The sequence below is a fragment of the Aphelocoma coerulescens genome, chromosome 1, assembly GCF_041296385.1.
Source record: "Aphelocoma coerulescens isolate FSJ_1873_10779 chromosome 1, UR_Acoe_1.0, whole genome shotgun sequence".
Taxonomy (NCBI): Eukaryota; Metazoa; Chordata; class Aves; order Passeriformes; family Corvidae; genus Aphelocoma; species Aphelocoma coerulescens.
The window spans coordinates 8,778,206-8,804,650 of record NC_091013.1 but is presented as its reverse complement, the minus strand read 5'-3'; the positions used below and the strand labels follow the sequence as shown (position 1 = coordinate 8,804,650).

The following is a 26,445-nucleotide window of genomic DNA, read 5'->3' as shown; positions in this document are numbered from 1 at the left end:
ATGAGCAGAGCTCAACTTGAGCTGAGCAGTGACACTTCAGACTTGCCAGTGCAGCAGTTAAAGAAATGGCCAAATGTTTACTGGCATTTTTTGTGTAAATCTGGTGACCCCCTAACTTGCATTAAACAGTAGCAGATAAGCAGAAGTAGACAGTAGTGTTACCCCATTAATAATATCTCAGACTCCTTATCTTGCTTTCCTCTTGTGCTCCTGTAGGTCCCAGGTCTGTAGCTAACCCCCACATGCAGATCAGCAATTACCTGGGAACAGGCAAGGAGAAACAAGATCTATCACCAGAGCCAGCTGAGCATGAACCAAGGACCTGCATCAAGAGGAGGAGAGAAGCGACTGGAGACTCCTGTGCAGGACAGAGTCACCATCTGCCAACCTGGCTTGGTACCTCAGTTTTGTTTCTTGCCAGGTGCTCAGGTTCAGGATCTCACGGAGAGACTAAAAAGGTTTATCTTTTCCTCAGGTTGTCACCTTGTGCAGCTCATCCATGCGGGCATCAGTGGTACTGCCGGGGTGACAGTATGCATCTCCAGAAGGACCCCAGAGCTCTGGTGGCACAAGAGACAAAGAATCCTGCTGGTGAAGGGGAAAGGCTCAGGGACAGTGGGCAAATGCTGCAGGTCAACAGCCAGTGTCACAGCAGGGCTTACGGGTCTGTGGCCCGAGGAACCATTGAAGGAAAAGGTCCGGCAAGCAAAGTGCTAAAAGGGTACCTCTGACACTGCTCACTGCCCTGCTCAGGGGGTCTGAGCTGGGTGCATCAGGAGAGGCTCCACAGCTCTCACAACTCTTTTTCTGCCTTTTATTTGGTTGGTTTAGTTGTGGGATTTATTTATTTTTCTTATTTCTTTATTAAAGCATCTGTCTCTCAGCCTTTATTGTTGCACAGGGTTATTTTCTTCCTGGTTCAGGACTTTGCCCTTGCCTCTTCCTTTCAGGATCTGTATTTTATCACTCTCCACAAGTCCCTGACAGGAGGGTGTAGCCAGGTGGGGGTTGATCTCTTCTCCCAGGAAACCAGTGATAGGACTAGAGGACAGGGTCTTAAGCTGCACCAGGGGATGTTTATGTTGGGCATTAGGAAGAATTTCTTCACGGAAGGGATGATTAGACATTGGAACGGGGCTGCCTAGTGAGGTGGTGGAGTCACTGTCCCTGGAGGTGTTTAAGGAAAGCCTGGACGTGACACTCAGTGGCGCGGTGTGGTCGTTTTTTCCAGCCTAAGCGATCCTGTGACTGTGTGATCTCCCCAGCCTGACGAAGTGTCCTGAGGGGCACCCGCTCGCCCCTTCCCACCAACCCCCCTCAGTGCAGTTCTGTATCTTAGGCCGAAGGAGACACGGTGAGGGGGGAGCCCCCCGCGCACCGCCGGGAAACCTTCCTCCGCTTACAGCCCAGCCAGGGTCGAGCCCCGGCCAGGATCCAGCCCCAGCCAGGATCCAAGCCCGGCCAGGATCGAGCCCCAGCTAGGGTCGAGCCCCGGCCAGGATCGAGCCCCGGCCAGGATCGAGCCCCGGCCAGGATCCAGCCCCAGCCAGGATCCAAGCCCGGCCAGGATCGAGCCCCGGCCAGGATCGAGCCCCGGCCAGGATCCAGCCCCGGCCAGGATCCAGCCCCAGCCTGCAGAGGCCGCGGCCGGCGGCGATTGCGGCGCTCCCTCTGGCGGGCACTGGGCCCTATCGCGCCTCAGCGGAGACTGGGCGGGCCCGGCTGGGGCGGCCGCTGCGATGAAATTCCCGGGCTCCGTCCTCGTCTCCCTCGTCCTCTTCGTGTCCGAGACGGCGGCCGCGCTGTGCCTGAGCGCGGGGTACCGCGCGGCGGGGGACCGCATGTGGCAGGGGCTCACGCTGCTCTTCGCCCTCCTGCCCTGCGCGCTGGTGCAGCTCAGCCTGGTCTTCATCCACCGCGACGTGAGCCGCGACCGCCCGCTGGTGCTGCTGCTGCACCTGCTGCAGCTCGGGCCGCTCGTCAGGTCGGTGAGTCCGTGCCGCCCTCAGCGGGCCGGGCCCGGGGCCGGGCCCGGAGCCCCCCGGAGCCCCCCGGCCTTTGTGCGATGCGGGCGGGGCCGCTCCCGCTCTGCGCCGCCGGGAGCCGCGAGCTCGTCCTGCCGCAGCTGCGGGAGGAACAGCATCCTTTGGGAATGCCGCGGGCAGAAACCTGCGGGCTGACCCCCGGGGAAAGGGGGCTCAGCCCTGCCGGGCCGCGGGGAGTCGGGAGAGCCCCCTCCGCCTCCCTCTCTGCTCTGGGTTTCCATCCCTGTGGCTTCTTGCAGATGGTTGTGTCTGTTCGCTGCTGCCTCATCTACAGCGCTTTGCTCTCAGATCACTTCCGAGAGAGAACGGGAGATTCTTCACTCGGTTGCGAGTTTAGAGCAACGATAGTACCCATCCCATCCGTGCATCTTGGAACATCAGTGATGCTCTAGTCTGTCTCCTCTCCATACGTGAGCTTCCTGCCCAAAATTGCTTTGGAGATTTTTTTCTACTCCAGTTCAGTGTCTCACTGAAAATACCGCCAGGAAAAAAAAAAATTCAAAATGTTTCGATGAAAAGTAACAGCAGTGTTCAACTCCAAGACAAAATGTTTCCTGGGGAGGGCATTAATTTTAAATTTCTATTCAAATCTTCTCTTTAAAAAGAAAGGGAATTAAATGCAGTGTGTCTGTAGCAGAGGCTAGGAGAAGTGTCACCAACTTTTTGAAATTCCTGGATAGTGTGTAAAAGAAAGATTTGTTCACACTAAGAAAGGTGAACAGTTTGGATGTTACAAAATATCTTAAACTTCAAAATCATTGACTTCTTCTATAACTATGAATGGATTTTTTGTTTGCTTTGTTAATATTTTAAAGATGTTTAAGTTATGACTTAACAGTTCTTAAAGACCTCTGGTTTTCTACAAGTTAAGAACAAAATGCTTCCACATTCTTGGAAAATAAGAGAGAAACCAAAGAGAAAGAAATGATCAAAAATTAATACATGACTTTTGTCATTTGAAATCAATTTCTTGAGGTCAGACAAGGAAAGAATAATGTCAAGCTAGAATATGTTAAGAAACAGAAAAAGGATTTGAGCAACAAGAAGAAATTGAAGGATTTTCTTTTTAATCATATGAAAGAAACATATATTTATATTTTGACCTTGAGCACCATGCATGACTTGACTTTCTGTTTCTTTCTCAACATTAAGTTTTCTGTTTGCAACACAAATCTTATCTTGTGCAGAATGCAGTTCCTGCTCTCTTGGTGAACTCCCAGCTGCAATCACTGCTGTAAAACTAGTGAGCATATGGAAGCCCTCTCCTTTCCTCCAGTGTCTTGCCAAGTCTGCACTTCTTCCTTTCTCAAAGATTTACAAACTTAGCGTTTCCAGAAGGTTTGAGGATGTTCTGGATGTGCTGCAGCATACTTGTGCCAAAGTCCCCATGGCATCATTTAGGCATGACAAAGTGATGTATGTTGACCTCTCCCTAAACCCAGGATAACTGGAATTATAATTACTAATTTAAAAAAGGTAGTACATTCATGCTACCTGAAAAACTTATTTTCTGCTAAAGGCTGGAAGGACTCTATAAATTAAAAGTTTAATAGAAAACAACCTCTCTTTACTTTTAGGGAAATGTGCCACTTTGTAGGATACAGCACAGAAGTGTGGGAAGGCAAAGTGATCTGAGACAGACTTTTGGGGTCTGAGACAGGATTTTGGGGTTTGGGGGATTTTTCCTTCCTTGTCTTCCTGCAACTAAAGATTGCTGTATCTGTCAGAAGAGGAAACTGATTGCTTCCTGTCAGATATAGCTCTGCACTGTAAATATTGTCCTGTTCTCAGCACACAAAATACCTTCCCTTTCCCTGCTTTGCAAGGAGGCTTTCTACCCTGTGTGGATTGGCATACACACAAGGCTGAGGTGATAGCTAGAAGGCAAAGTATTTTTTGGTTGTATCATCACTGCACTGTGGTTTTAACTTTTGTAAGCTGAAAAGGACCATTGTCCTTCGAGGCATTTTACTCCATCCTTGTAGGCAAACTTTTGTTCCAGAGAATCTTGCTGCTTTTAGTCATCTGCCTCCGTCGTGTGAAGCCTGACTCCATCCTCCCTGCTGGGACTCTTGTGTCTCACTGGCACAGCCCAGGGCTGTTTAGGGAGGGCTGGGTCAAATTAGGTCAAATAGGACACAGGCAGTAGAGCCTCCCCAGGCTCTCTCTGCTTGTGGCATGGGAATGAAACGTTTAAGAACCTTCAGGCTGTGTGTGATGACATTCTGCAACAGAGCTGGCAGCTTTGGCTGGCTTTAAAATAAACTTAACACCAACTTTTTAACTATCTCTGGTTTGGTAAGATGTAGGATAGTCAGGATTTTTCTGTTCAGACTCAAATACTCAGAGATCAGTGCACTGCTTTACCAACAGCATACCAACACCATACCAACAGTATGTTGTGTGAGATTTTCCTCATTATCTTAAATCTAGATTTTTTTTTCCTTTTCCTTCTTGCCTTAAAAAAAACCAAAAACAAACAAACAAACAAAAAAAAAAAAACACAAAAAAAAACCAAAAAACAAACAAACAAACAAACAAACCCTTTAAATTTTGGGGAATGGTTTGGAAATATCTTGGCAGGGAAGGAGGGTATTTAGCCTTGCAAGCCAAATGATTCAGCCTATTTTGAATCATCTGAGTGATGGGTAAAAAGTACTTTCTCTCACAGAACTTCTTGCATGCCACCACCTTCCCAAACACCCACACTCCACCTGTTCGGGAGGCACTCGCTGTCCTGCTGCCGCCACTGGAAGGACTAAAATTAGGTAGCATCCCTCTTCCTAGAGAGGACTTTTGGTGTACTGTTAATGTACCCTTTTTTAACTTCTTCTCCCACTCCCTAGGCGTTTCTCTATAAATTTGAGGCAATTTGTAGAGCAAAATTCCTATCTCCCTTAGTGGCCTGGCTGTGATCCTCAGGATACAGGCATGCCAGAGGCTCTGCAGAGACTTGGCTGGAACAAAGTGACTGCAGGTTTTTAGGCATCATGGGGGATTCCTGCAGCATTTCAGGTCAGTGCCACTCCTTACAAGTGCACTAATTTGTCTGAATGCTTAGAAGATGTATTTGGATAGGTTTGGTGTTGGTTTGGTTTGTTTTTGTTTTTTTTTTATAAAAGGAGATTATTTTACCAAATTAAGTAAATTATAACAGAAAAAAATACTTAAAACAGTAGCCAGTGTCAATGACAGTTTTATTACATTTGTCTTTTTTCTAAGGAAGGTCATGATGAGCTTTCTGGCTCAGGCTGCTCCTCTGCTAGGGTCTTTCTCTTTGTTCCCTTCATTTGGATGGCACTTGTAGCACCAAGGTCATCCTGAGATTTTAGGTGCTGCTACAATTCTGACACATAATAACTACTACTGGATGTAGTTTTGCTGGTGTACTGCTCTATACATAAGGATTCTTCTAAGTGTAAATAACCCCTCAGAGAATCAGGGAATTGTTTATGTTGGAAAAGGCCTCTAAGATAATTGAGTTCAGCTGATAACCCAGCACCACCGTGTTCACCACTAAACCATGTCCACGAATGCCACATCCACATGCCTTTTGAACATTTCTAGGCATGGTGATTACACCACTTCCCTGGGCAGCTTATTTTGATGCCTGACTGCCCTTTCAGTGAAAAAATGTTTACTAATATCCACCTGAACTTCCCCTGGACCAACTTGAGGCCATTTCTTCTTGTTCTGTCTCTTGTTATCTTGGGAGAAGAGACTGACCCACCTCACTACAACCTCCTTGGGAATTGTAGAGAGATTCAGTTCCCCCTGAGCCTCCTTTTCTCCTTACCCTTCATGAAAGGCACTAGAGGACCTCCTGTTAACTTGCTTGCCATTTTTAGTTCTGCAAGTAATGAATAGATCAGGAGCTGAAGTGCAGATTTCCAACACATTTGACTTGGCCAGTTGGGGCTTACAGTCACACACTGGAGATGTTGGTGGTGCTGAACCGTGAGTCTGCTGGATGCAGGAGTTCCCTCCCACCTGATTTACTGAAGGCTGTACAGAAGTGGCATCATCAAAAGGGACTGGTGTGAACCTGGCAGTGCTTCCTTCTGGTATCACCTTCATGGAGAGCGAAGCTTGAGTGACTGCACGTGTCTTTGGAACTGTGTTCCCTGGTGCTCTGTTAGTGCAGTGTGAGCCCTGTTCTGTGTGAGGAGATGCAATCAGGGGAGGGCTGGGTCAGCAGTAGGACAAACACTTGCAAAAAACATCTCAAGCAAATACAACAGGCCCCCTATATAGAACACTAATGACTGTTTTCCTCAGGTTATAATAGGACAAGGATATAAACATTAGGTGCTTTTTTTTTTATGGAATCAGGCTTTGTTTCTCAAGGCATAAGAAGAAACAATTACATGTCTCTATGTACCATGTAGACAGCAGCACAGCAGATGCAGGAGAAAGCTTGCATCAAATTGCCAGAGGAGCTGCTGTTATGGCCAAAGTTTGATTCTGTGAGCTGCAGGAAGTAACAGAAACCCCAATTTTTTTTACAGTCATTCATGTTTTGGGCATCTAATTCTGCAGTTTGAAATCTAATAAGCTCTAATGGTGCAGATACTGCTTCAGTGACACTGTGCAGAAGCCTTGTCTCTCAGGGGGAGTCTGTCTTTCCTAGTGACCTGCTTAATAGTTCAAAACAGAACAGGTCTGAAAACTTCCCTTCCTTGTAGGATTTCATCAGCAGACGTCACAGTAGGAGATCCTGATAGCTCTACACTTTACAACTGTTTATGCACCTCCCTCTTTTCCAGATGGGAAGAATATGTCTAGACTCTCTTCAGGCTATTTTCTTTCCTTTATTCTTGAGCAGGTATGTTAGGTGTCCATGGTGAGATGAACAGAAAGTCAGTGCAGGTAAAATGTAGAGCAATGAGTGAGGAACAGATCTTTGCCTGGTGCAGGTGAGTAAATCTGCAGGACTGACAAGACTTTTGTAGACTTCTTTAAAGAGAAGGAATTAGTAAAAATTAAGTAATTAGTAAAAATTAAGTAAAAATTAAGAGTAAATCTGCAGGACTGACAAGACTTTTGTAAACTTCTTTAAAGAGAAGGAATTAGTAAAAATTAAGTAATTAGAGAAATCTGCTTGTACATTTGCAGATGGCATGTGTGGATAGGCCTCAAATAGCCATTTGTTCTTGGAGTGCTGGTTGGCTGTGGAAAGTTCCCTGTTTTCATTGCCTTCTCCCTCTTCACACCACCATTATTTTGCCTATGTTCAAATCCCACACATCTGTGATTAAAAGAGGGAATGAGGTGCTCACTCTCAGCAAGCATATAAGGGTAGGATTATTCCTCCTACTTACTGTGTAGAAGACAAATGTGTTGCGGCTGAATCACTTTGTGGGCACCATCAGGATCCCTGAAAAGTATGGCTCTTCTTTCTGCCAAGATATGGCAGCAGGAGAGAAAGTAGCACCATCCTTTTCTTACCTCTTCAATTTCACTGTAGACAGTAGATCTGACTTTTTTCCTCAGAACAATTTTAGTTCCTTCAGCGGCTCTACTGTGGTTGTTAGTGCCTTATATGCCAAGGAGACAGCCAGCTGCTTGCCTTCTGCTCTTGGCACCATGTAATGGCTCTTGAAAGGGCCCTAAACATCACTGCATTGCAGGAGATGGATTGTGCAGAAGTTGGGATCTCTCACTCCTGTCCCTCTGGAGCAGAACAGCAACGAGCAACAAGGGCTTCTGTGGAATTCACCATGCTGCAGGAGCTTGTAACTGTGGGGGAAAGCTGCATGAAGCAATCCCCTTCTTGCGTTGTCTCTTTGTTGTGTTTCATGCTAAAAAAAGAACAAGCCAGGTAGTTCATTTAAAGACAAGATGCTCAACCTCTCAGCATGTACTTCATAGGCAAAGTCATAATCTGGCACAGGTACATGATCTGAATTGATTCTTCATCACAGTTCTAGACCCTTCTCACCTGGATAGTCCTTTGAGTGCCTGTGCCCCTCCTACACTCTATTCCTTAAACTTTTAGATTGGTACTTGTTCTTTCTCGTGTGTCAGCTGCCAGTCTGCTCCTATTTGAAGCAGTTGCTTGGGCAGTGGCACCAGCTAGAATCTTGAGTGTGTATTTGTCCCAGAAGGCTTCACCTCTAGAAACACTCTTGCATGGGGCTGGCAGGGCCTGGGAGAAAAATGGGCATCATTATCAATGTAATCTGAGTGCTTGCACATTTAGTACTCTATTTTACTGGTAAAAGCCCCATTTGGCTCTAAGCTTTGCTCATCAGACCATTTCACATTATGTTTGTTTTTCTATATGGACAAAAAAATCCCCATCACAAACAATATTCTGTTACTTAATACCCCACTAATAAATAAAAATCAAATGCTTACTCCAAAACTCAGAGTTTGGTTAATTATGATGTTTGCTATTGTCAGTAGTCTCATAAATCTGATCTCTTTTATAGGATCACTGCATATTTTTTAGATGGGTCCCTAGACTATATCTGCTTCTAATCACACATGGCAAGAGTTCAGAGCCTGATGCTGAGATCCAATTTTCCATAATATACTCAGGCTTGCCCTCAGCTCAGGGTGAATACATGGCTGTGAATACTAAGAGAGACAAAAATAATCTGGGATCTTTCTTTTGGAATAAAATCAATGTGTTGGTTTCAGAATCTATGCTGACTTCATAAAGCCACAGTGCTTTATTAATTTTTCACACTTTATTTTTGGCTGTATGGATTCTTTCATGTGGAACAAGATTGACAGGGAGTGAAAAGATTAATGAGGGGAAGACAGAAAGTCACCTCTGTGAATGGAGCCTCCAGAGCAGCAGGAATGTTGAATAGCTTTAGTGATAACGATGTCTGAAGCCTAATGAATCAAGAATAGTACTACACAATCCCAAAATTACTCTTCATCTAGAGCAGTTGAAACTTGCTAGTGGTCCAGTTAGAGGAAAAAATTAAGTAAAGTTTATGAAAATAAACAGAAGTCATTTTTTTCTTTCATCTCCCTTCCCCCTCATCTTGTGATTTCACCTGTACCTCTGTTGTTCCTTGCTTGTTATTACTTCCCAGGCAAGGGTGATTATTTCCCTGTGTGTTTTGGGTCCTGATTGATGCCCAAGCCTGCCCTTGACACCTTCATACTCAAGTAGTGCTTAGGTTTCTAAAGTTTTTGACAATTGAAAAACAGTCATTGTAAGGAAGTTGCAGAAGCTGTTCTTTCCTTGCAGATATGTGTCTGGGGCTGTTATGTTCTTTAATACTCCAGGAGCCAGGTTGTCCTTGTTGCTACAGCATTTTCTGCAGACAGCCTTTTCTACTCCCTCCCAAATGTAAGGATTAGTCTCTGTGCATGGATAAAGGCAGCAAATTGTACAACAATATGTAATTTATTAACAGAAGTGTATGTGCTGGTACCAGTTTGTTCCTTGGAAGTCAGTCAGCCATAAGTTAGACCTGCATAAACAAGAGGGTTTGGCTCCCACTGTGTTCAAAGTAAGAAGAGCTGCAGCAACTGGAAACACTGCATCTTCTTACTTAGAATCTTTTTGCAAGATTATATGTAATATTTCTTTGACAGTGCAATAAACATAAGCAACTTAAGAACTAAAGCCCCTATTCTTGTGTCTTGTTTAAAAAAATGTTTATTTCAAGGTTTGCGAGGCTCAAAACTGCTCCTTTTCACTGCTCTGGCATGTTACTGGTGTTTTGAACCATTGCTTGGTAAAGTTTTGAGGGGTGTGCATGTGCTTGCACCCTGAGCTTCTCTCTTCAGATATTTTAAGGCAAAGGTATGAAAAGTGGGTTTATTGCCATGTCCCATTAACATGTCACAGATGTATGGATAACAAGAAGAAAAAGACATGAGACTCTGAAGAAACACACTTCCAGCTTGGGTCCTGGATTTGGCAGCCTAGTAGTAGATGAACAGTTTAAGGGCTTTAATGGGACACCAGAGAGCAAGAGCAGCTCACAGGAAGCAACTAAACTTCTGCCCAAGTCTGAGTACCACAAGCAGCCCAAAGGGCACTGTCAGATTCTTGCCCTGTAGTAACATGTAGTTCATGTTTTAAAGAGTGCAATCTGTCATATTCCAAGTTTACCAGGAGGAGAAAACCTACAGGCTTTGCTCTATGAACAAATGGCTTAGGACTTAGTATGTGTTTGCTTAAAATACCAGGAAGTGGGGAGACCTTTCATTCTTTCATTTCGCCATGTCATTCTATTTACTTGTTTGCTTGTAGGTGTGTGGAGGCCTTTTATATTTACTTCCATGCTGGCAGAGTTGAAGAGCCCTATGTCAGCATCACAAAGAAGAGGCAGATACCCAAGGATGGGTACTCAGAAGAAATTGAGAAGGAAGTGGGACAGGCTGAAGGCAAGCTGTGCACACACAGGTCTGCGTTCAGCAGGGCCTCCGTGATCCAGGCGTTCCTCGGCTCAGCACCCCAGCTCACGCTCCAACTCTACATCTGTGTCCTTCAGCAGGAGGTCACGGTTGCCAGAAGTAGGTAGAGCTGTTGTTATGACCTTTGAGGTATTTGGGTGGGAGGGCAGTCAAGTCTATCTGCCCTGGAGAACAACCAAGCATTTTGCAATGGGTTTCATCTCCATGACAGATGGTGATGTTGTTTCCAAGTTTATATTATGTTTTAGACTATGACACCTTCTGTAGGATACTTGCATTGCTATAAAAACACGGATTTGATCAAGTGACCATTATGGCATGAGAGGGAGGCAGCTGGAGGGACGAAGCTGTCTTCCTGAAGAAGTAAAAAATTACCTCTGTTCCATTTTGGTTTTTGAGCAAAACTTTCTGGAAAATTCCTTGGGGTACACTGCAGAGCATGTTTTGTCATGCTGCCTTAGGGAAGGTGTACGTTCAGGAATGCAGTTTTAAATATGGACTGAGGACATGAACTATCTTCACTTGTGCCAGACTCTGATTTTGGAATCAAAAGGCAGGACTCAATAAGCTGCTATGGAACTGTAACCATCTCATCTCTGGAGCCAGGCTGTTAAGCCTTCACCAAGCAGTGCTGCACCACATGGACTTACCAGGACTCATGTCTCTTACTGTGGGACTCTGCATCTTGCTCCATGATGTGCTCTTGATTTGCTAGCTTGCTGCTAAATGAAGAACTGCCTCCAGCTGGTCACAGGACAAACAGCTTTTCAGTGTAAGAAAGGACTGGCACCTGGGTGAACTTGAAGGTGCATTTCCACTGAAATACAAAACAGCTCTTGTTGTATCTCTAAGGTCCTGAGAGGCTAGGGATCTTTACCAGCTTCACAGGTAGGGAAGCTGAGGCTAAGGTGACAAGTTAATAATTGAAATAAAGTAAAATATAATAATAATAATAATAATAATAATAATAATAATAGTAATGAAGGGGATGGAGAGGGGTGAGAGGGGCAGAAGGAGGGAGAGGGAGAAGAATAAAGCCCAAGAAAGACAAGTGATGCACAAGCCATCCCCCAGCACCAATTGGCCCCTCCCACACAACTCCCTGCAGTTCATACACTGAGCATGATGTTCTGTGGTAGGGAGTATCCCTCTGGATAGTTTGGATCAGCTATTTTGGCTGTGCTTCTCACAGCTTCTTGTATACTTCTTCACTGGCAGAGCATGGGAAACTGAAAAGTCCTTGATTTAGAGTAAGCACTGCTGAGCAACATTATTCTCACACTGAATCCAAACTCAGCACTGTATCAGCTATGAGAAAGAAAATTAACTCTACCCCAGCCAAAATCAGAACATCATAGCAGTAGCTTCTCGGAAGACATTTCTCCTAAGTTCCTGAGTTCTTCATAACTAAGGTAGATTCTTCAAATAACAGTGGCATTTGTAATGTGGGATGAGCACAAAGCAATTGAATCCTTTGCTGAACGGTGCAATTAGCAAAATCTCCAGTCACTTTGCTGTAGATGGCATTTACTTGAGAAAGGTTCCTTTTGTACTGTATTTCCTTTATTACTGGTTTTGACTTTACTGGTTATGATTGCCAAGGAGAAGTCCTGTGTTCCAGATGGTCAGAGAATTACATATTTAATAATCATTTGTAATGCTCTATTGCTTCTAGCTTTTTCAGTCACTGCTGAGATAAGTTGTAATCACAAACTGTAAGTGACCTTCCTTGGGTGAAATGAACAGAGATAAAGTGGCTCACCAGAGAGTCTGATGAACCCACTTGCAAATGCAGCAATCTCATGCTTCCCAGGAGCATCTCCATGCAGATGTAATTCTAAAAGACAGAAATGTAAAGAAAAAAAAGTGGTAGGAACAGTGTCAATGTCTGTTAGAGCTCATTCATCAGAAAAACAAGAGTCCTAATCATATTCTTGTTGTGTGTATCTCAGCTATTGAAATACTGAAACTTTCTACAATTTCTTTATCCAGCCAGTCCAGTTCTTATTCCAAACTTCAGATGTCTTCAGCTTCCCTGTTCTTTGACACTGGCCCTCCAAACTTCAGGCTCTCTTCCGTTTGCATCTGTTATAAATTATCACTTTGTATTTTGACTCCCACATATTTTGTCTTGTCTCCTCATCAATCTGTTATTTTTCTGGATTCCTACATAGCCCATCATTCTGTGTAAATTCTGCTTGTTCAGGGGTTATGAGGTTTGATCAGAAGTAATGAGGTCTGTATCACCTGAGAATCAAAAGCTGTTTACCACCATGCTGGGGGTATGGCTTGTCCTTTTCAAATCTGTTTGAAACTTCTTATTGCTTCCAGTATTGGCTTGAACACTTCTGAAAAGAGCATGCATCCTTGCCTAGCCTTTTGTCAGCCAGAGCCATGCTGTGTATTTCTTGTGTATTTCATGGCATTCATTAATTTCTCTGGATGTTTTCTTCTGGATTATTGGGGTCTTGCCAGTGTCTGGCATTCCTCAAAACTATCATTTCACAATTTGCCAAGAATGTAAGACCAAGATAACCAGAGAGCTGCAAAAGCAGGACCAACTCTCAAGGTTAGCGATGAGTGACATAAAGCTTTGGTGACTGTTTATCATGAAAAGTGTAAAAATGTTGGATGTAATACAACATTGGAAACCCACATGTATTAGCCTAATCTGATTCCTAGTTCTATTTTGTATACATATAACTATAGTATCTATAATAGATTTCAGTGGTATTTGTGAGGTAGCTCATCTAGAGCAGAATTCACTGTCTTAGCAATTTCTGAAGTGGGAAGGACCAGGTCTTGAAAGGACTTCAGATGTAATAAAAAAAACAAAGCAAAACAGTGCTTCCCTGGATGATTCTGTGAGTGTCCACCTCCAATTTGTAAGAAAAATACAGCCTTTTTGGAGGAGGAAGGAAGAGAAATGCCACCTTTATAAGGACTGTAGGAGGATTTGGACCTGTTCCAGTGGAAGACACTTTGCCTTTTAAATTTACATTTCTTTGCCTGCTCAGGATGAGTAAAAGCAACAGTGTCACCCTCCCACATTTCCCTTTGTGGTTGCTTCAAACTCTTTTTCACAGAGTTAAAAGTGATGTTTGAACTGAAGGTTTGGTGACAGTAATGAGCTTTTAGGAAAGGAGCAGGACTGGATTAGTCTGTTAGACTAATGGAGTCAGCATGACCTATTTTCTATCAATGGAGAAATGTCTCTTTTGAAGACCTGAGTTTGTATGATAGGTTTGAGATTAATATAGATTCCCTAAAGTGAAATTGGGGAATAAGATCAATGTTTCAGCTTGTCAAAGCAGAAAGCAAGCAGAGTTCCAGGACAGCAGTACTCAGTCCCTGGTACGTAGGTCTTAATGTTCCTTTAACTCTGAGAATATTCTTTTGCTTCATTATCTGCTGGAAGTGATGTTCTTTCACAGCTCAAAACTACAGGAAAGATTTTGTAAAAAACCAGAGGACATCAAGCAATATTCTTTACTAATTCACCTGCTCTTCTGCTTTCAGCCAATGTTTTTCCAAGATATAACATTTAAAAATTCTCAGCTTAAATACAGTGCTGTAAGAAAGATGTTTAAAAACATCTACTAACAATTTGAACATAAACATTTTCAGAGAATATATGCACCACCAAACTGGCATGTACAAAATTACCATGTAAAATGGTAAATGCTTTTCACCTTACTGAGTGCCTTGGAAAATTAGATATAAAGACTTGATTATTTTCCAAAGTAATTCAGAGGTGTTTGTGGATCAGAATGGAAGAGTCGTTAGCTGAAGTGATACAGAAAATTCTCTTGGGTGTTAGAGATCTTAAAATACACTTGTTTCTCCCAAAGGATTGCTTAGAAATTAATGATTTTAATTAGGAAAAAAACCCAAACCCTGATAATTTTGGCCATATAGCTATAGTAAAACAGGGAATCCAGTTTATTTGTAGGATATTGGCACACAAAGTAATTGAAGGCCGCAGAAAACACTGGTTGCTAAGCATTGCAAATGTAATTGACATCATTAAGAATTCCCAACTCTGATTATTTTATCTGATGCAATATCAGCTATTCAGCATGTTGGTAAAACTTGTGAATAAATATTTATATAATTGTGTGTGCAAATACTAAAATACCTGTGGGCAGTTAGCACTTTGTTTATTCTCTGTGTCCAGTGTTCATGTATGTTTGTACCCACTTAATATGGCAAGATGGGATGGCCTCGTGCCATGCCAGGTAACATCTGGTCTCTGCCTTCACTTTCTGCAGAATGTGAAACCTTCCTTTCAGGGATTTTAGAAAGTTGGGAGATACTGACAGTTGATCTGAATTTAAAGACATTTTTAATAGGAGTGTTTTTTTAAATGCATGATACAGATGGGTGTATAAAGAAAATTGTTGTACAGGAAAACACAGTGCAGGCAGGTGAGTAAATATCTCTCTACACAGTCAGAGACAATGTGGACAGTGCTGGTTTAAATTCCTTTGGCTTTCAATTTTGAGCTGTATCACATACCTTTTTTGTGATTTGCTTTAACATAGAACTTCACAAGCAGTGAGTTATCTGTATGCCCAAGTTACTCCAAAGTTTCAGCTTCTGTTTTCCAGTTTTTCATCTGTATGGAAAGGGAGTAGCACCCCTGTGCCTTGTAGGAGTTTGGGAGCAAGTTGGATACTCTTATGACTGAGCTGTGAAATTACCAAGGACAGAATATGTATGAACAGCCCTCAGCAGGGCGAGGAGGGAGAGACACTTATTACTGCTAAGTGCCTTCTTTTTCTTACTGGCTACTTAGATAAGTATCAAACAGGGACCAAAACAGGAGGTAGGATTAGAATAATGTGCTGGGTTTGACTGGGGTAGAGTTAATTTTCTTCTCACGAATGTAGGCTAGGAATGGCTCCTGTGGCATTACACCCTCCTGGGAATCCCCAGGAGCGCAGTGAAGATGACTGCACCTGCACTCCTCTGATGCAATGTCTGCTGCTAAGCTGAAGGGCCTAATTTGTCTTTTGTCTTTGTAGGTATTTTTATGGTCCTTTCTCTCCTGTCGATTGTTTATGGGGCCTTACGCTGCAACATCCTGGCTATCAGGATAAAGTACGACGATTACGATGTCCGTGTGAAACCTGCTGCCTACCTCTGCATATTCCTGTGGAGAAGCTTTGAGATCGCCACGCGGGTCACAGTGTTGGTGCTCTTCGGTTCAGTCCTTCAGATCTGGGTTTTCCTCGTCGTGCTGCTGAATTTCTTAGGTTTCTGCTTCTACCCATGGGTTCTCTTCTGGCTTAGCAAGTCCCCATTTCCTGAGAACATAGAGAAGGAACTGAGCAGGGTGGGCACTACCATCGTCTTGTGCCTTCTCACATTCCTGTACGCTGGCATTAACATGTTCTGCTGGTCGGCAGTGCAGGTGGAGCTCAGTGACCCTGACTTGATTAGCAAATCCCAGAACTGGTACCGCATGACTGTGTACTACATCGTGCGGCTGATGGAGAACGCCTTCCTCCTGCTGATGTGGTACATTTATAGAACAGACTTCTACCTGTATGTCTGTGCCCCAATGCTGGTCCTGCAGCTCCTGATAGGTTACTGCATGGGCATCTTCTTCATGTTGGTGTTCTACCAGTTCTGCCACCCATGCAAAAAGCTTTTCTCCTCCAGCATTACCGAAGCTTTGCTGTCCTGTTTCAAGCTCCTCTACTTTATTTGCCAGCATCAAAAATCCACTCTACTGACAGGCAAGGTGGCAGTGAAATCTCCTGAAAATACTGATGAAGCACGGGGCAGTAGCAAGACAATAGATTCTCAAAACAGGAGTATTCATCAAAGTGTTTCTTCCAATGCCTAGTACTACTGGAAGCAAGTAGGTGCCTTCGGAAGGTGGCAGATCAGCTGCTGGGAACATTGTGTATCTTAGACATTGTGTCTTGTGGGTAGGATTTCTTTCTTGCAGGTGTAGCACTGCACGATGGCTGACAAGCCTGTTTTTGTGGAGAACAGTGTATGAGTATTTGTGTCTGTGTGTTTGTGTATGGAGAGCAATCGTTTTTTGTAGATTTCTATTTCAGAGCCTTTTTGCACATAGGTTTATTGTCACGTGCTTATTTTAAGTCATTATTGGAGACATCCTTCAGAAACTGGCCTGATGCTCATCTTACTCAGGAAGTCTGAGGATAGAAGGCAATGAATTTTATTTCAGATAGGATGTCCCATGGCATGTCACCCTAGCATGGAAACAGAGCTTAGACCTGGACTACATATGGACCGTAGCTGTGGTCTGCTTTGATCAAAATGCAGACTATTTTACACTCTAATCAGTGTAATAAGATAATACTTCTCTCAGTGGTAGAAGAATTGGACTTGCACAATGCACTGTAGTCTGGGTTGCCATGAAACAGCCAATTAGCCAGCACTGATACGGAAACGTGACTGTTACTGAGGATGCACAGAGAGCTTCTTGGCTTTGCACTGTTTCACCCTTCATGTTTACTGCTTGTTAGTAAGGGAATTAAATTTAACACATTCATTGTGATGTTCTGGAATAGCTCATTTTTTTTTTCATTATCATTTATTTAATATTTTGTGACCTTCTGGTGTCAGGGTGGTGTTCACTTTATGTAAATATCTAGAGGCTGGGAAGACAGTGTGTACCGGTCATGTAGGTGCTCTCCAGTGCACATCTCCAGGGAGTGATTCACCCCATCTTAAAATGTGGGTGATATGAATCACTCTCTGGGGACCTGTTACTCAGTGTTAACCAGATGCCTTCACAATTAGTTCTGACTATCCATCTCCTTTTCAGATGGCTGAAGTTAGAGGGATAAGCACTACCCTGATTGCCAGGGGTTTGGCAGTGCACCAAGTAGGCAGCTCACTGACTTTTTATACAGGGATAGAAGTCACCAATTCCTTCTTTTTGAGCTGTGATTTGTTATGATTAATTTAATATCATTAATTCAAAACCCTCTGACTTCTTTACCTCAGGAGTATCACAGCCTTGAAGTCTGAAAGAGAAAATGGAAGTCATTGACTTTTTGTTCTCAGCAATACATCCGTACAAATAAAGGTGTTTCTGTATTTTGCAAGTTGCTGAGAAAGGTTTTAGCTTTAGCTTTACCCAAGAATTTAGTGAAAATACAAAAAAAGTATATATTTTCACAAATTAGGTGAAAGCTTTTTGCACTTTGCTTGCTTAGCACCTTCCTAACATTTCTTTTGAGTGTTAAACATTATAGCTGCTCATAGAAACAAATAATTGATGACCCAAAGCATATCCCAGTGTACAAAGCTTGGTTTCCATTCTGTCATCATGCAGGATGTGAAGCTCTTAATAAGGATGACATCAGCATAATTGTTTTAAAAGCATCTCAAAACTCAGGTCTGGGGTCATTTATAATGAAATATGTCACCTGCAGTGCTGCAAAGACCAAACCTGCTTTTATTTTTTTCTTTACTACACTGTAAATTAATGTCTTCATATTTCAGTTTTATTATGGAGTAATGTTTTCATTTTGCTTAATATGTGTCTGTGTATGCTATGTGTATGTAGATGTCATTAAATTATTGGTGGGTGGTAATGGGATTTTTGGCCTGATTTTGCCATGGGAATGTACCTCATATCTGGGGAAGACACCAAACACCTCCATTCTAATTTCTCTGAGGAGAATAGAATAGTGAAGTGACTCCTTGAAGACACGACTGTGTTTCTCTGTACCTTTGTGTGTAAAAGTACAGTATAGTATTTCTGTGTGCTTTTCTAGATGTAAAAGACTTTCTTTTTTTTTTCAGTAGTGAGTTTAGGGAGCAAGGGAAAATGTAACTCTTTATTCCAAACCTGTGGAGTTCAGCCCACGGGCTCAAATTTTCTTGTGTTCTTAGCCAAAACTGAGTATCTGTCTTCATAGCTGGACAGTCATCAATATCAATAATCAGGGAATTACAGTGGTTGCCTGTCTACAGGTGTAGCCGGGTTTGAAATGTTAGTCTTTGGGGGAAAATTTTAAAAGTGACTTCATATGTAGAAGTAGTTCATATCTAACAAGAGAGCTTAAAGCAGACTTTGGTCACTGTAAGTGGAGGTGCAGTTGTGATTGTGCCATTTGGAAACAGTGAAAGCTTCACAAACCTCAGGTAGGTTGGTGCTACAGTGAAATGTTGGTGCTGCAGTGAAGTCAAATGTAGGGGAGTTACACAGCCAGGAGCCCAGAATGAATACACAGTGAGTACCATTAAACCTCACAGAGTACTGTATATGCATATTTAGAGTGTGTGCCATATTACTTCTTATTTTTATACCAGTCTCCTGAAGTGCATGCATAGGGAGCTGAATATTTAAATCACTGCTATGAGAGGAAAAAAAATATATTTATATGGGTTCTATTACTGTCCTATGGTTTTGCCTTAGTTGTGCAGAATAACCAAACACAGTTCAAACCCTCCACCAGCACGAGGGGCTGTTGCCTGTGCAGTGCCTCGTGTCACCATGGCCCGTGGTGGAGCCCAGCCAGCCGCTCTGAGGGGTTTATCCAGCTCTGCTGCCACTGCTGCTAGAAAGGTCAGGGAGGGAGGCATAGAGACGCCAATACTGTATTAGATCAAGGTTTTAAGGGACCAGCTGATTTTTCGGAAGTGTGCTGTAAAGCTGGGAGAGGCAGTTTTTCTCAAGATAATGACAGTCTGGAGGGTGTTGCTATCAGTGCACCCAGTGGCTGCACAGAGAGGACAGTATGAGCTACAAAGTCTGTCTGTGTATGAATGAGTGATCTCTTGCTGCAAGTTCACTGTGGTTTTACTCTCCTCTATGAATGTTAGAGGGGCCTGTGTTTTCCATGGAAGGGTTTAGGGCTACTGCTGAAAACTGTATTCTTGAGTAGTCTTGAATCACACAAAAGATGTCTCAGCAAGGGTTATTTGTGTGTATAAGAGTATGCAAGGTCTGACACGTGGGCTTTCTTTTATACTTGTAAAACAACACAAATTAAATTATGTTGAAACTATGCCACAAGTTGTGTTGGTATCAGTTCTTAGTGTGCTGCTTGCAAGAAATCCAAAGTAAAGGTTACAAAGCATGCTGTCATCCGCCACCATGCAGCAGCAGAAATGTTTTCAAGAAGACCTGACAGAAGAATTAATCTGTGATTGATTTAGGAGCTCTTTGTCTCCAAGCTTCCATTGCTGTTTAGCAGAAAATTTTGTAAGAGGGGGGCAGCTTAAGAGATGAGTGTTGTATGGAACAAAATTAGTATAGGTTATTCATTGTCAGTATGAGAATATTTACTGGTTTACATCGGGAATTGGGAGGAAATTGTTGCCTTATAAAGAATATTTTAACTTATTTTCTGCACACTTGTTTCACACTCATCTGGATTTACCATGTACTTATATCTGAGCCTGGGAATATCCAGCAAAATCAATGCTGAGGATTCTTGTGGAGGGATAGGAATGCACAAAACTTTGCAACATGTAAGTGTTTCTAAATTTAAATAGATAAAATAGACACGTATTTTTAAAATATGGGTGTAAATAGATACATTGCAACAAGTTGTAATGTGTGTACATCACTTACATGAACATTGAGAAAAGATTCTAGAAGTCCTGGTGGTGATTGACACTACTGTCTGCTAGTAAGAGCTGCACTGCCTATAACACAGAATTGGTGGATACTTGGGACTGGTAAACTGTAATTTTTAATTTAATTTTTTTTTTTTTAATTTACAAGTAGTTCCTTTATTTTTTCCCCATAGTAGCTGATAATATGTAGCCTACAACAATGAACCATTTTCTATCTCCTTCTACCTATTTGAAGGGCTTATACCAAAGAAAATGGGGGTTTGAACTCAGATATTTGCAAGCCAGACATCATAGTACTTATAATCTTGTATTTTAAAATGAAGTTGTGGTGAGTGCCTCAAGTCACTCAGGAATCATCACAGAAACATGAATATAAAGTAATATGGCAGAGCTGGTAAGTTTGATTTATCAGAGACAGAAGACTTGAAAAGTAAGATGTATTAAGGATTATGTAATTTCCTACTGACCGAGAACACAATGTATAATAAAACTGTTAGGTCTTCGGGCCACCCTAAAATTAGACTAAAAATGAAAGGTAAGTGCTTCAAAATGACAATATGAAAGCTTACTGAATCTCTGCCCTTAATGAACAACTTCACATCCTGGACGAAAAAACAGTTGTCTCCTCTTTTTTAAAATTACATGCAGTTACAAGGAAAATCTCTTGCCACTGAAATAAAGTTTATGGAAATGATAAATGTCTGTATTCAGGTATGAAAATTTTGCCTTTCAGATGTGAAATTCAGATGTGAATGCATCTGTGTGTAAAGGTTTCTAATCACAGAATTCTACCATTAATGGGGAAACACACCTAAGCAGAGAGTGGATGCTGAATGTTGGATGTTGCTTACTGAGATCCTTCTGGAGTAACATTACAGTTGTAACTTTTTGGCCCTGAAGGTGAGACCTGATTGATTTAATGAACTAAATGAACTAATGCCTTAAATTGGGTATGTGCCTTCATGTTCATAATTGCTTAAGTTCCTATTTTGACAGAGCAAACAAAATGACAGCAGATAAATGTTACATTTTTTAACTTCTGAAATGTCTCTCATCAGCTACTTGTTTCATTGGATTAATGTGCCCTGTCAGTACAGAGCTTTAATCAGCCACAGACACTTTCTGGAAAATGATCGGGAACAGATTTAGATGAAGAGCAATGCCAGGGGTAAGTCAAGGTGAAAGATTAATTCACATCTGCCTTCTAGAGGGGGAAGTAAATGTCAAAACCAATAGCACAGCACCTTACAGACGAGGTGCCAGCATTGCATTCTCTTGTGCTCATGCATGGATTTGCACTTTTTGTAACTGGGTAAGTTGCGTGCTGGACTCAGCAGCAAACAGAAGAGAGATGTTTGTGATTGCTTCAGTTCTGCAGCTGCTGGCCCTCATAGCACCAGTTATATTCTTCAGAATGTGTGTCCTGGCTATCCTCCTCCCTCTCTGCTACTTCATGGAGGACATTTTAAATAGAAATGGAGAAACAAGGCACAGTGAAATGCTCAGCTGGATTTTTCAGTAGGGCTGCTCTTCTAGAGCCAAAGATGCCTGGCAATGAAAAGGGCTGAACTCATGGAATGCATGAATTCTTCATTGCGATTTTAAATATTTTAATAATGGTGGGCAGTGCAGTACCTCAAAAGCATCCAGGTGTCATTTAAAAAAAAAAAATTAAAGGGGAAAGTGAATTTTCTAAAAGAAGTAAATTCCACTTTGGAGCTACAAGGAAAGTAAGAGAGCCCTACAAAAGCACAGTAATTAGGTGTTTCTTAAACTTTTTTTTCATTGTGTTTATTGTGGTCTTCCCTGCCCTTCTTCTTATTTTTTTAAGAAACAAGAAGAAAAAATACCAAACAGAAGAAAGAGAAATATTATACGAAAAAAAAAAGTCACCGCAAACCTATGGAAATGTTTGTGGCAACTCACAAGCACGTTGCATTGAGAGTAAGCCTAGATTTCTCCACTGATGCTCTTGGAGGGGCATAGTGCAGATCCCAGAAAGGAATCCAGGTACAGTGAGGCAGAAACTGTGAAGGTCATCCTGATCTAGGACATAGCATCATGTTAAAAAAAATCATTATCTATCTTTGTTGTTTGACTACTTTAATACCAGCAGTCTTAATTATATGTATATGTCTTTGTATATATGTAATACATATAAATATAGAAATATGTAATTATATGTATATTTTATGTATTATATGTATTGTAGTACACACATTAGTGCTGATTCTGCATCTGAGCACAGACAGGCAACTTCCATGCTAATGGTCAGAACAGAAATGTTACCACTGTCATCTTATGTGCAGTTTGCTTACACAATTCCATTATGCATGGGAAGAAAGGAAAACAATGGGCCATGTAATATATCAGGTAGATTTTTAAACAACATGGTAGCTGGATGGTTCCTGCTTTGGTCTTGTTTTCTTCATCAGCTGACAAGATGTGATGTGCTGAAAAAAACTGCCCTTTACAGGAAGATAAAGGATTATAGGTTGAAGAAACCTGGGATGCTGCACGTGCTAAGCCTTGTTCACGGTGATTTGGCTGTGTGGATCAGAAATGAACCAAGATTCCTCAGATTCAGAAGAAAGGGAAAGGAGAAACTTTGCAGGGAAGACAGGTTATCAGGTGGGAGCAGGCAAGGAATGTAATAAGTGAAAAATTACTTCTGCCTTGCCATGAAATACAGGCCTCAGTAAGGATGCTGGTGTTGTGCCATGAGGATTGATGGTAAGGCAAATTCAGGGAAGGCTGCAGAATGCTGTAGCATTAACTCATCAGACAACTCAAATGCCAGTGAGAGATTGGCACAAAATGCAGTGGAAACCCCCAAGGACACCAAGCAGGAATCTATTAGCCATCAACTATCAATCACTTGCCCTACAGTGTCCTTTAGCAGACAAGGGCTTATGTGTTTAAGGTGCTATCTTAATAATCTATACATCACTGTTCTTTCCAGGGCACAACAGCAAGTGAGCAGTTGTCTCTTCAAGCAAGAAAAGAAAAAAAAATCACTAGGGAAAGGGAAGTTTTACTAGTGGGAGGTCTAAAATTAACAACAAACTGTTTATGGTCTTAAATGTATCACTCATTCAAAAGAAATTGCAGTATAATAGAAAACTAAATGCAATTTTAGCATGTGTAGGAGTGTATTTATATGGGGGAAAAATACTGACAAAGGATTGGAGTATGATTTGGCAGACAGTCCCTGCCAGGTAGCAAAAGTCTCAGTGAGATGGCATTGTGTCCCTTAATGCAAGTGTCATAGGTCACTGTAATTAGCAGTCAACAGCTCTGATTTTGATCAAGGTGGACACAGCTCCTTGAGCTTTGGTCGAAAACTATGTGAGAGAAGGATCTCTAAATCCAGCTGAGAGAGAAATGAGGTATCTCCAGCTATTGCTGCTCCCATGAAAGCCTGAGCAGTGAAAATAGCAGAATATGATTAAACCATCAAAAGTTAAACTAAGATGTCATAAATACAAGAAAGCAAATGAATAAATAATATTGTGGGAAACTGTAGTCCCTAATCTAACCCACCCATTGAAATTTTGTTTTTCAAAGTGATTTCTCTGGAAGTGCTAAAAATGGGTGACAGGAGGGAGGGGGGTTTTGTGTATGAATAAACTGCTGTAAACTGTCTTGCAATAGGAGGATTCAATAACTACTAATCCAGTGGTAATTTAACCTGGAAGAAATTCATCTCAGTTCAAAGCTCAAGTTATGTGACACTTGTGTCTTCACTGAGTTTCCCAAAGAGATGGATGGTTGCTTCCAAACTTCTCTTGAGTGTAAATTAAGCCAGATAGGGCTTTGTGAGATATTCTCAGGCAAGTGTCCAAGTTATCAGGGAAAATCCAGAAGTAAAAAAGTGTTATCAAGACAGATGAGTGAATGGAAACATATAAATCCAGTGATTGTGTGGCTGGAGCTGTGTAATTCTATAATAAGAGGCAGTTTAGATATGATTTAGCAGCATATAGGCTTCATGCTGAATCTTGGCACAGGGATGAACCCTCTTTTAGTAATCTAGCTGAAGGATAATTTTAAAGCAAAAGCTTCTTCCTTGGTGCCATAATTTATTGTATCATGTTATCTTGCTTAGACGTGTCCATTAAACATGACATCATTCCTCAGTGTTTTCCCTAATATATAACTGAAAATGAACATAAAACCAGGGCTGAGGACTGTGTCTGTCAGGTGTCTGGTTGTGGACAGTCATCTAACTGAGCAGGGTCACCCCCACACCTCCACACTGAGGACTGGGAGAGAGAAAAATCAACAAAAAAGGTATCACAGCACTCCTTTGTATTTTACAGGACAAACTGCAGCATTGTAAAGACCTGTAATGTTACCCTGTGTTGCAGGGTTCGGGCACTGGGGTGTTCACACCTGGGGGCTGTTCCTGGGTGTGAAGGGGGACGCTGGAATACTTCTATAGATGTGTAGTTATACAGATACCACGATCATGAGCTACCACAGCACAGCTCTAGCAGGCTGGGAGGCACCTCCTTTATTTCTGGTTGTGGAAGTAGGGATGCAAACGTGTGTCAGGAGTAATGCAGCTTCAGCAGATGCTATCTGGAAGAATGGAAATGGGCTAATGATCTCTGGAGGTCCTTTCCCAGACAGTGATCGTGAGCTGCTGATTAGAAATGGGATTTGACAGCCCAGCGCTGAAAGAGAGAGGGAAAAGCAGGAAAGTGGTTTTGAACAGGCGTGCAACAGGAAAGGAGACACGAGGGCAGGTGCAGACGGAGGGAAGGTCCGGGCCGGACTGAGCAGGATTCCAGCTCCTTCCCCCTGAGCGGTGCGGGGCCGGCGCTGCCGGCGGGTGGCACCGCGGGGCTGCTGAGCCGCCGACCCGGGCGAGACGGGCACAGGAGAGACTGCCCTCTCTCTTCTCACATCTTCCCAGGTGTTTGGGAATCGCCGGTGGAGTCCGTCTCTCCTGGCAGAGAAGAGTTACCCCGGGCTGTCACCAGCACGAGTAAACGAAGTGGGTCTGCAGCCCTGGGAAGAGAAGCCTCGCAAATAGATGAGAGCTGTGTTCCAGAGCTGCATTAGCAGACCATAAAGCTGGTAGCCTGCCCATGGGCTGCCATCTGGGCTCCCTGTCCCTCAGTCCCCTGCAAAGCCAGGTTATTTTTACCTCTGCCTTTATGCATGGGAGGTTATGCTGTCCCAGCTTTACTCCAGCTCTTCCTGGAAACCGTTGCCTGCTTAATGAAATGGAATTTCTGTCTGTACTTAGGGCACGTTGCTGGTGGTGGCTCTTCCTTCCACTAACTCAGCAGTGTGCAGCCATTCTAGCCTGTTTTGTGGTGGTGCTGCTTGACTTCAAGCCAAGACTGTTGTGGCAAACAGAGTCTGGATCACACACGGATTTTTTTTAATACAGCATGTGGGTCTCTCATGATCATTGCAAAAGAGTGAGGAAGCACTGGAGCAGGGAACTGCATTGAGAGTTGCATGTACAGCAAAGACCTAGAAGCAGCTGCCAGTCCTTATTGGAGTCTCATTGATATGTTTTTCCCGGCTCCTATCTATCCCCTTTTCTGCCCTCATCTCAGCATGGAATCATTTATTTTGTAAACAAAACAGAAAGGGCAGAAGTTTCAGACTATGTCATTCCCTGGAGTGAAGACAAGTGCACACAGGGACAGACTCAGGCTGCTTGTGAAGAGTCCTTTCAGCGAAGACAGATTGACAAGTCCCTTGTTTGCTTCTTCCTCTTTGGTGTAGAATGAAGGGAAGGTTGGTAAACAGTGATTGCACAGCATTCAAAATAAAGACTTCAGGCTACAAAATAAAAAGAAGTTAATCAAGGTCTCTACTTGGCTTTCCTCCTGCTAATAGGAAGGAGGAGCTGGATCTCTCACTCTGTTCTTCACATCACTCTCTTTTTTGGGGTTTTTACTTGCAGAATTTTTCATTGTCCCTTTTAGGGACCTGTGTGAAACCCCTAGGCCTATTGAAAGCACCTGGCATTAAATTGTGCAGCAATACACAGACCATTATTGCACAGAGCAGGACAGGAACTAAATTAATTCCTAAGCAATGGGGTAAAATTACTGCGAGGAAAGGAAGAACCCTGAGACATGAATACTTTTGGAATATTGTCATGCTGCAGAAGGATCAGTGTTCCTGAACCTTTCAGCACAAAGAAGGATGAAAAATGCTGTATGTAATCAACTAGCTAGAAGTAAATTTTATAAACAGAGTGAGATAGTATTTAAGTTTTTGCATACTTCAGTTTTACACTCCTACATAATTAACACTCAGCTGCCAACATTGTTTTTGCTTGTACAGGATGCATTTTCCAAATTAGTACAAAGTATAGAATATTCGGGTTTTTGTAACAGCAAAGATGTTTCATTCATTTAGAAGGTGGAACCACCAGAATTAAATCAGGGGTGATGCATGGGTGGTT

At 42.6% G+C, this 26,445-nt stretch overlaps 1 protein-coding gene across 1 annotated transcript; it reads left to right on the top strand.

Moving 5' to 3' along the window:
• Positions 1–1,724: 1,724 nt before the first annotated feature.
• On the top strand, positions 1,725–19,391 carry XK (X-linked Kx blood group antigen, Kell and VPS13A binding protein). Its single transcript, XM_069028405.1, has 3 exons — positions 1,725–1,984; positions 10,270–10,532; positions 15,461–19,391. Exons 1-3 carry the CDS (start codon positions 1,740–1,742, stop codon positions 16,285–16,287), a joined length of 1,335 nt encoding a protein of 444 aa, XP_068884506.1. The 5' UTR covers positions 1,725–1,739; the 3' UTR covers positions 16,288–19,391.
• Positions 19,392–26,445: the final 7,054 nt, after the last annotated feature.